The 10,716-nt window shown below is 39.6% G+C and overlaps 1 protein-coding gene across 1 annotated transcript; it reads left to right on the top strand.

Annotated features, from left to right (window-relative positions):
• Positions 1–1,888: 1,888 nt before the first annotated feature.
• On the top strand, positions 1,889–9,540 carry LOC311072495 (uncharacterized protein C4orf54-like). Its single transcript, XM_084097523.1, has 2 exons — positions 1,889–6,341; positions 8,684–9,540. Exon 1 carries the CDS (start codon positions 2,130–2,132, stop codon positions 6,333–6,335), a length of 4,206 nt encoding a protein of 1,401 aa, XP_083953649.1. The 5' UTR covers positions 1,889–2,129; the 3' UTR covers positions 6,336–6,341; positions 8,684–9,540.
• The last annotated feature ends 1,176 nt before the right edge of the window (positions 9,541–10,716 follow it).

The raw sequence follows: 10,716 nt of genomic DNA, 5'->3' as shown, positions 1-10,716 counted from the left end.
ATGTGCATTCAGATGAGTAGTTGGTAACACTTTAAATTAAGGTTCTATATGTTATAACTAGTTAATGCAATAGTTAACATGAAATATGAACAATAGCATTTATTAATCTTCGTGAATGTTAATATCTATGAGAACTAATACATTTTCAACATTTAAAATGCTTTTTTTTTTTTAAGTTGTTCATTGTAGTTTATGATAACATTCATTAATGTTAACAAATTGTTAAACCGTTCTGTAAAGTGTTTACTTAGTAGTCTACATAAATATGCAGAACAAATAAAATAAAAAATATCCTAATTTTTTTTTTTTTTTGTAACTATAAAAAAAATGATTGCACTTTGACTGAGAAATTTATTTACTGACATACAGTTATTGAGATTTTCCCCATGTGACATATAGCCCTGGTCTCTCTTAAGTTATTTTAAAGTGTTACCAAAGTTTCAGAATTGAACTGACTCTATTGACTCCCCTCATGTTGCGTTTTTTAAAAATTAGGATTTAGGCAAATATGCTGTTATTAGACTGGATGTCACCATCTTAGATTTATTGTCTCCTTTCTTATTGGATGCCATGATTTCAGACTGTCATATCCCTCACACCTCTGCAGTTGTTCTTTTCTCCCCTTCTTTGTTGGGTAGTGGTTCTCGTGTCTTTTTCCCAGATCCAACTTGCCTTCTGTACGGTTGGCAGCAGGCACGGGCTCTAATACGGGCATGCAGCTGTCGTGGGCCAGAGGCGGACATTGATAACATTCAGTTGACAACAAATGTTTCTATACTCGCGTTATGTATGCGGTTATGCGCTTCTAGGAGGCGGTCGCCCACAATAGACCCGTGGCTCTTCTGAGCATAGTGTTTTGCTCTAAGCTTTGAGGGCTATGACATGATGTCTAATAATACCTGTGTAGAGTAGTGGAGAATAGGGTAAGATGTGTCGTCCCCTTGATCTAGGAAACTGCCCACAATTTTTTGTCATTTGAATTAATATTTATTAAGGACCCATATATACAGCTATGATTGAGAGATGAACATGAAATCTGAAACTGATGAACATTGTTTTGATGCAACTGTTTTTACCTGTCAAAATAAACTTTCTAGACAAAAATTTATCAGAATATATATATATATTTTATTTATTTATTTATTTTCAAACTTGCTAGTAAATTTCCAATGTATCAAACTATGTATTTTTTTCTATGGCTAAAGTTTAGCTATCTTAGCTCATCTATTACATGAAAAATTTACCCCAAATGGTGAATGGGTAAGTTGTGCCAGTGGTTGAACTAATATTCATAGTTCCTGCATTTAGATACAAATCTTACAAAACTTAAAATTAAACGTAAATGGGAACACAATTTCTTTGAAAAATTTGAAAGGTCGCTGTTAGAGAGAATCCTACCTATGAAAGAAAATTATTAAGGTTTTTCCAACAAATGGAGTAACATTTGATACATTTCGCTGCTGTCCTGAAGATTGTAATAATGTATAGTTTGTTCAGTCCACTGAAGAACATTTTTCTTTTCTTTTTTTTTGTTTGTTTAAATAAAAATATGATTTGTTGTATTTAATTATTTTTAATTAGTAATTTATTAAATTAAATCATTAAAAGATAGAAATAATAGGCTACATTAAATAAAATAAAAAAATATAAATCCTTCTTTAGACTGGTTTATGATAGATGTTGTTTTATATCTTTTCTGAGCAAATATGGGATAATAATTTTTTTTCATATAGTTTTTCCCCCCATATTTTTTATTAAAACGTAAACTGCTCACGTATTCCTCAAGAAGATAAATTTATCCCTTAACATGACACTGTCACAATTTAATGTCAGCTATGTAGTCGTCGTTTAGAATTACGTCATTATCATTACTAGACACATGATTAGCGGTTAGGGGATCATACCTGTGCAGTGAGACTATGCATCTCTCTCTCTCTCTCTCTCTCTCTCACTCTCTCTCTCCCTCCTCCCTCTATCGTCGTCGCAGTGTCTCACTCGCTCACTTTCCCCTCGCGCACAGGTCCAGTTCAGTCACTCACTCACACACACGCACGCACACACAAACCTTACTACGGTCCGGTGTCAGAAGCAACACCACTGATCTCCGTGCGGGACGCCGTTAAGAGCAGATGGAGACACTTCAAACGGCCGTCGCGAGCACAGAGGACACCGGACCGTTGAAAAAGCCGCTGGCAGACACGAAAGGACACCGCAACAGTGGCGATCACAGCGAAACAAATTATGTAGACCTGGGCAATCCACCGGACATGAAGTCAGACAGCACAAAGACTGTAAAAGTCACTTTCACAGGTGAAGGGAACCAGCTGGCAATATTTAAATGTAAAGGCGATGCGTCCATCTCCGGGATTAAGAGTCCTGGGGAGCGAGAGGAGAATGAAAATGCAGACAAAAGTTTATCGAAAGAATGTCATGAGGGAAAGTGCCATTCTGAGAGACTTTATGAAGAGCGCGTTCCGCTAATAAATGATTATGTGGACTCGGGGTCGGATGTAAAGACCGAAGATTCAAAATCGGCGTCGTTTGAAACGGAGGAGTTGCAATACACCGACATGTACTTGAACAGTCGCTGTGAATCAAAGGACAGCACGAGCGCATCAGATGTAGAGGCACACTATATAACGACGCACGAGATCCAGCTAACGGAGTTAGATCACGATGTGGATTACGAGTTTGGTCGCGGATCCTGCTTGGATTTCGAGGATGATAATCTGGTATATTCATTTGTTGACTACGCATCATTTGAAAGTGACGAGACGACCCTCGGTAGGATCCAAAGCAAGTCCAAGAGCAATAAAGTCGCGCAGACTTCACGCGCGGCGAAGCTTTCCGCCACAGGTGCTCTGGTCAGCACCGAAAGTGAACTTTGCGAATCCGATAAATGTGCCAGCTCGGATGAAGGCGGCGGCGGACAGCCTGGAAATTCGTCGGGACATATTCACCTGTCAATCAAAACGTCTTCGCGCGCGATCAACGAGCCTGCCAGTGTTTTGGGTCAGAGGAATGTCCGCTTTCACAGCAGACGTGCAGGTGAGCGGAGTCATTATTCATTCAGAAGCTCTGACTCCAAAAGCGAGACCCTGTTTGACCGCTACTTTATCCCGCCTCCGGGTCGCCAGCACCTCGCGAGCAAACAGAGGGGGAAAGACATCAACGAATATTCCAGTGGCGCGTCCAGTTCCGTCAGCGAACTGGATGACGCTGATAAAGAGGTGCGTAATCTCACCGCGCGTTCCTTCCGGAGTTTGGCTTGTCCTTACTTTGATGCCATAAACTTGAGCAGCTCAAGTGAGTCCTCAATGTCAGAACACGGACTGAGTATTAACAAATGGTCCGCTTTCGTCGACTTAAATTATGGCAATTTGACACGTGAGGCGCACAAGAACTCTACGCCTATTTTTGAGGAAAATAAAAGCGCCGAGTGTACAACAAAAAAAGACGTGGTTCAAACCAATACGCATACTAGTCCTCAAACTAAAATAGTGTCGCTGAAAAATAACTTGAACTCTCAGCAGGCGTCTAATAAAATAGAGATACGAAGCAAACCTGGTGAAACCATCACACTGACTGAAACCTTGAACTTCGGCTGTAACGTCGGATCAGGAATACCTGCGCGCGAGAGGCGCGCGAAACGCGCGTTGAATGCCATAATGTCACGTTCCACAGCTGATGTTACGGGCACCACGCCAACCAAGGAGGAGTGTGAAGCAGAAAGTCCACTCGGTGAAACCTTGGAAGATGCCCACAAGAAAGCCATCTTTGCCTCTAGTATTTTGAAAAATGTAATTTCCAAGAAAATGCAATTTGAGCAAGAGCGTAAAATGGAAAGAGGTGAAATAAGCGACACATATCCTGTGTCATCAGTGTGCCCTCACTCTAAAGATTATAAAGAGACTGTAAAGAGCTTACAAAGACAGACTTCAGAAACTGCATCAGGACACTCTCAAGAGGAACTCGGGGATGCAACAGACCAGCCGCAAGAGAACCCGAGTTCCCATGCTGCTGAAATCACTGAGTCACCCTGTGACCCAGAAATGACCTCTAAATTAGACCCTAGCGAACCGCTAAAGACTCCTTTGACCCCCAGCCAAAAAAGTGCTTTCAAATCCTGGAAAGATGGAGAGCAGGAAGCACAAGGAGATGGAGAATCTCAGTGTGCACTGGAGGAGGAGGAGACGCTGCTAGACACCTCAATTAGACCTGTGATGGAAAGCAGGGAAAGTGTTGAGGGCGAGAGTAAGATGATTAAGATGTCTCACTTGTATGTCCCTAGCTCACAGCTTATGCCTAAGGAAAAGGAAGCTGCTGGGCTTTCATTACATAATCTGAAACTGACTGGAGATCTTGCAGAGTCAGATGGGGGAGGGTGTGGAAAACTGAGCTCTGGCCAGGTCCCTTGCTCAGTGGACACAGACCAAACCTCACAGTGTCAAAAAGTGCCCGAAATCAAAATACACCTTCGAAGTGTCAAAGAAAACAAAAGCGATCAGTTTAATATCACCAGTTTGTTAACGCCTAATATCCATCACAATGCCAGCACTAAAAAGGCGACAAGCGAATCTAAAAGCCATTTGTTGACCGTATCGGACAGAGTACCGCATTTTATGGTAAGGGATATTCGAGATAGTAAATGTAAGTTCCAGACTCCTATTCATCAGGTTAGGGACGTGCGCAAATTGGTAAAAAGCTCATATCGGTTTGTAGCAATAGAAAATGCTTGCGCTTCTTCAGGGACGGCATCCACAGCATTACGAGAGGAGAGCAAACCTGTTAATAGGGGACCTGACAAAAAAACATTTCCTACACCAATGGTAATAAAATGCCAGTCTGTGAACACAAACAATGCCACAAAACCCTCCAAGCCTGTTAACATGGGCGAGAGTGTGGCTGAAACATCAAGATTATCCCTAAATCTCTCCTCTGAGTGGGCTGCTAAAAGTGCATTACCCAGAGTGCCAAGCGCTAAGCAGCCTCTCACTGAACAGCCAGAGTTTAGCTTAAAAATTGACGCTAAAGCGGCAAAACAAAAATCAGAAAGAACAACAGACAGCTGCGAGAAGAAACCAGAGTCGAAGGTTTCAAATCAAATAGCGCTTGAAAAGTTAAAGGCAGCTGTGAAAACTATGGAGCAACTATATGTTTTCGATAGGAACGAATGGAAGCGCAAAACGCAAGCGCCGCGACCAATCACAGACAGCCACGTGTTGTCGCTCATCACACGAGAGGAGCAAGGAGTCACGACCAAAACGGACTTTGAGAACGAATTTGGGAAAGCGGACACTAGCTCGCAGCTGCACGCTGAAAAGTTGACCACCAGCACTCGAGGCTGCATTGATGAGGATAAAGTATGTGTGCCAACAAGTTCTCACGGTCAGGAACACACGGCTAAATCAGTAGCCCAAAGGACAGAGTCTTTCAGTGACAAGTGCGTATTTAGTCTAGGCAGTAACCCCAAAGCACCTAACCGTATAAACACAGTGAATGATAGCGCTCAACAAATGTTTTCTAGTAGAAACTATACATTTAAATCTCATAAAGCACCTTTGTCGGTGAAAATCTGTCCTTCTAAATCAAAAAGTGAGGAAAAGCACCAGAAAGAGCACCAGCAGCCAGACTCTGACAATTACCTAACAATCCCTGTTAAAGCTCACGCTTCAGATTCAAAACCCTCACACGCGTTTGGCTCCACCCGGTCTCACCCAAAACCTTCCCATCAGCCCCTGCAACGCTCACCTATTGTAATGGAGTCTTGGTCCCCTGAAAGTCCGACGGCCATGATTTATCACCACGCCGTGCCCCTGCCGGCTGTACCTGCCGCTCAACCCCAGCTACTCTGCCTCACACCCCCCGCAGACCTCACACCTCCTCACATCCAGCGCAAGCTGCTGCTGGACCCCACCACAGGCCAGTACTACCTAGTGGACACGCCTGTGCCCATGCAGCCGGCCGCCCAGCGGTTTTACCATCCTGAGAGTGGACAGTACTTGGACATTCCTTTATCACTCACGCCAGTGCCTGTGTCCGTCTCGCCGGTCGCCCTCGGTCCTGCGGCAGCCTATCCCCCCACTTACTTGGTCTACCCCTCGACCCCGCTGCCACCCCACCCGCACCCGGCCCCTCAGTCCCGCTCGTCCACCTGCTCAGAGGCCGAGGATGCGGTCGAGACGGGCAGCATGTATCTGGTACCCCCAGGCACCGCAGTACCCAGCAGAACCACCAAACCTGTCATCAGTTTTACATCACAGCAAGGTGCCCGTATTGTTGCTCCTCCCTCCTTTGACGGCACAACCATGAGCTTTGTGGTGGAGCATCGATAACAGAAGGTAAGTAACCACTGCACAGCTGTGTGTGTGTGTGTGTGTGTGTGTGTGTGTGTGTGTGTGTGCGCGCACAGTAAAAAAATGTATGAATGTCAAATCAAATAAAGTAACACTTCTTTAAAAGAAATAATGCCTTCTTGGAAGCTTACCAAAAAGTCTAAAATGATAAAGTATTTGATGTTGAAAATGAAGACAAAAAGTAGCAAAGCTTTTTACAAAAATAAGTTTTAAATGATAAAAGAATTAATTTGATGTTAAAAAGTTAAGACAAAAAGTATTTGGACACTTTCTTAAACGTAAGAGGATTTTCATAATTAATGTGATGACCTACACCATGGGCATTGACTTCATTTACTAAAAAATAAATTTGATTCTAAAATGCAGTTTTATATTTGGTTGCACTTTAATTCATACATTTTCAAGTGTGGTGTAGCCTAATTCTTTTTGAAAACAATGAATCCCAACCAGTCCAACTGTTGGCACAATATTTAGCGGTCTTTTAATGGTCTTAACCATTTTAATCACAAATCAGTCAGGAAATTAGCAAGAATTTAACAAATACTGTAGATAAAGTAACTTAGCACGGAATAGCCTTCCCCTTTTTTACAGGAAGACTCAGTGTTGTTCCACTCAATGTTAATGTCTTCAAACAGTTCATGAGTAGTTGAATCGGAAAAATGTCTCCCAGTTGGTTTGAGTTTAATGTGAGACCAAATATTCACTATAGGGTTCAAATCTGGACAAAACATGAGCCTGATGGACTGGCTCTCAAGACTATTCTTGTCTTTGCAATTCGGGCAGGAGCATTGTCTTGTTGAAAAATATAATTTTGACCCATACAATGTATTGTTGGCTATTGCCACAAATATACCCGTGCTACTTGTGACTGGTTTTGTGATCCAGGGTCACAATATATTTAGGCCTACAGTATATGGACAGATACAAATTATATGTACAGCAATATTGTGTAAAAAAGTGAATGTGAAGGAAATTAATGAATTTTACTTCATGTATGTGCATGAGTATTAATGAAAAGTTGAGCCTTTTTGGATGTTATGTTTCTATGTTTTTAATATAGATGTATTTTTTTAATATCTATGTATTTTTCAGTATGTCTGTGAGATTTATTGACATTTGCATTATCACCAGTAACACATTCGATTGGATTTTTCCCCTTAAATCAAAGCAGCTTGACAAAGGATAGTGCAAGCAAAATAAAGGCAAGTGAGTGGCAAGTGAATAACTTGTTTAGGTAAGAAATTTTGAGAGGAACCAAAACTCTTGACTTTTACATTATCTTGATTTTGCAAATGACAATGTGTGTGTTGACGTCATTTTTTCATAAGATTTTTCTACGTTTTTTTTACGATGCGCACCGACGAAACCATAGAAATACCAAACACTGGCAACTATTGCTGGCACTTGACAGTATGCATGTGTGAGTGTGAGCTGGAGCGTGTGTAGCTGCATGTCTGTGTGTGTGGAAAGGTCAGCGGGCGAGTAAAGTATTTGTTGTGCTGAGGCAGTAGGATGACAGCTGCTGGGGCCGATCAGAGGGCCTACTCGCTGCAGCCGGGTCAAACCTTTTTATAGAGTGAGAGGGACCTTCGTATGTGAACTTTTGAGATTCTACAGTTTGCTGCATTACTGGATGCAACGATGAAAACAATACGTTCATTGACTGCATATTGGAGATCTATTATTCTCATTCAGAATTTCTCTCCTCTTTTGTTTTGTGGCATTCTATTTGCATTATGCCGCATGGTGTACAGTATACAGTATATCAAATGTGATGATAGCATTTCATCTATGGGTGTTTCTTCAATTATGAACACCTTTGTGTCTAAGGGGTTGCTTTAAAAAAACAGCTTTAACAGTCATTTTAATCACAACTAAGTTTTTAAAAAAAATTCTGGATGACATTTCTTTAAAATAGAAAAAAGGATATAGCTGTAATTTTGTCAAATTATGCAAAAAAGGGAAAATATGATTTAACTGTCTAGGATACATACAATTCTAGCTAATAAATCAGCCTATAAGAAATCATTTTTATTGGATTTTTTTTTTTTTTTTTTAATCCATCACAGGTGCTATTAAATGCAATACAAAATAAAAAAAACCCGATACAATTCTAAATGTATGAATTCAGAATGTATGTTGTTGGACATTGTTAGAAAATGAAATTTCATAAGAATAGTTTTAATTTATTAGATAAAACTCCACTGGACCGAAAGTGTGCACATTTAAAGAAACACTTAAATATGTGTAAGCTATTAGATAGATTTGTATAATTATTCACTTATATTGTTTCTTTGATTAGTCTATTCTCTTCTTTTCCTTCTCAGGATGGTCTTTGTCTGTCTGTCGGAGTTTGTCCTCCTCCCACTTCATCAAAAAGAATTCCTTAGAAATGTTTCGACAGTTTCCCACATGTCTTCATCAATTCCTGGTGTTGCCTCCTGATCTGTGACTTTTGTAACGTTCAAAAGCTAAAGATGAAACATTTTGAAGCAGTTTTTACAAACTTATGTAACATTTGCTGTAGTCTGTAGACTTTTTGAGGCAACTATTTTTTTTTTTTTTTTGCCCATCCAGCCTTCTTGAAGCGCCGCATAATTAAGGGAAGATGTTGCTTTTCCAGTTTTCATTTTATTGTATAAAGTGTTTGTATTTTTATATTTTTATGGACTCCTTTTTACCTACATGTAGTAGGTTAGTAGCAAGTTCTGATTGAGTAAAGCATGGCTTGTTTGAAAGAGAAACAGAGATCGAGAAAGAGAAACATAGTGGTGTCCGTGTTGTGTGTGTGTGTGTGTGTGTGTGTGAGAGAGAGAGAGACGGAAAAAACAGTGTGTCTGTTTCCTCTTACTGTGATGAGAATTATGGTTATAGCAATGGATCATTCTGTATAGTGTCAATGTATAATGATAATCATGCTGTAATAATCAAACTGAAAACTTTGTACTTTATAAAAGTAATTCACTATTGTCTCAATTACCTCAGTTTGCAGTGCAGGCATGTCGCTATCTCATGATATTTTGCCTCCACAGTATTATACTCCTTTTGCTTTTGTTCTGTTTTACCCTTCTTTTCCATCATCTGTCCTCCCTGTTCATTTGCTTTTTGTCTATTTTGTTACATTGATCATGTATTAAAGGTATATGGATCTGCTGGACAATCTATGTACCAATTTTAGAAGGAGCGCATTGTTATTTTTGTCAGTGTTAAATATCTTTATTAATTTGATATTTAAATTAATTCCATAAAGATGATGATGCTTGGTTTAAATTTAATATATAATAATCACAAATTCAAACTAAACATTCTGTTCCATCATGAGAGTTGCTACCACTTAAGGCGAGACACTACAGTACAGAGACAAGTAGGCTACAGGAACTACTTAAAAACATTTATCTTTGTAAAATTATGGAGAAGTATTAGACGCATAAGTCTTTTATTAAATCAGAACACAAAAGGACACGTGCTTGATAAATTATAATACTTATTTGATATACTTAGTCATATGGTACTTATTTATGATACATTATTGCTATGCTGAAGAGTATTTTGAAAGTTTTTCTGAGTAAAGTATTTTAATGGCTCTTCATATTGGAACATGTACATCATTGCACTATTAAAATCACTTATACGTCTAGTTCCAGTAATGTTAATGGTGCACGAGTAACATTGGAGGAATCTATTGGCCCACTCAGCTGCCTTTTGTAAGGGCAGTTAAAAAGATCACCTATCCTTTGGATGTTCTGTTAAAGGTTGAGAGTTAAAAAACATGTGTTGCTGCCTTAAATTTTTAAGTACAGTCAACTTGGATTCAACAAGTCATTTCAACTTAAATTACATTAAATTGACTTAAAAATGTGTTGAATCTTGTATAACTTAGCATATGTTGTTATAACTTACTGATCATATAATTTTTACAGTGTGGGTGGCATTTGCACTGTATGCACTCAAAACAAATACACTTTAGAGGAAAATTCATGAAAGTTATGTGCTTTTAGGCTATATTTTGTAAAAAAAAAAAAAAATGAACACAATTTGTTCGTTAAAATGTGCTTCATGTGGTATCATCTAAAACTGTTTTTTATTAAAGTCAAAAATATGAAATTGATCTTTAAGGTAACAATTGGTGACAATTTAATAAGTAGGCTATAATTTAATGTGTCCACGCTCATTTCTGGCACTCGTCCTGAGAGAATACTCTTCAGATTTTATGATGGTGGTCACTATTCCCTCACGGATTTGATGTACCCTTTCTCACACCCTCGTGTAGTGCTGTTGACCTCAAAAGGCCTTAAATCTTCAACAGAAACAGATAGTTGTTGTGGGGCCCGTTTGATTTACACAGCTGGCGGAGGGTCAT

Source organism: Abramis brama, assembly GCF_963993115.1.
Source record: "Abramis brama genome assembly, chromosome: 2".
Lineage (NCBI taxonomy): Eukaryota > Metazoa > Chordata > Actinopteri > Cypriniformes > Leuciscidae > Abramis > Abramis brama.
The sequence above is the reverse complement of the archived record's forward strand: the minus strand, read 5'-3'. Positions and strand labels throughout refer to the sequence as shown.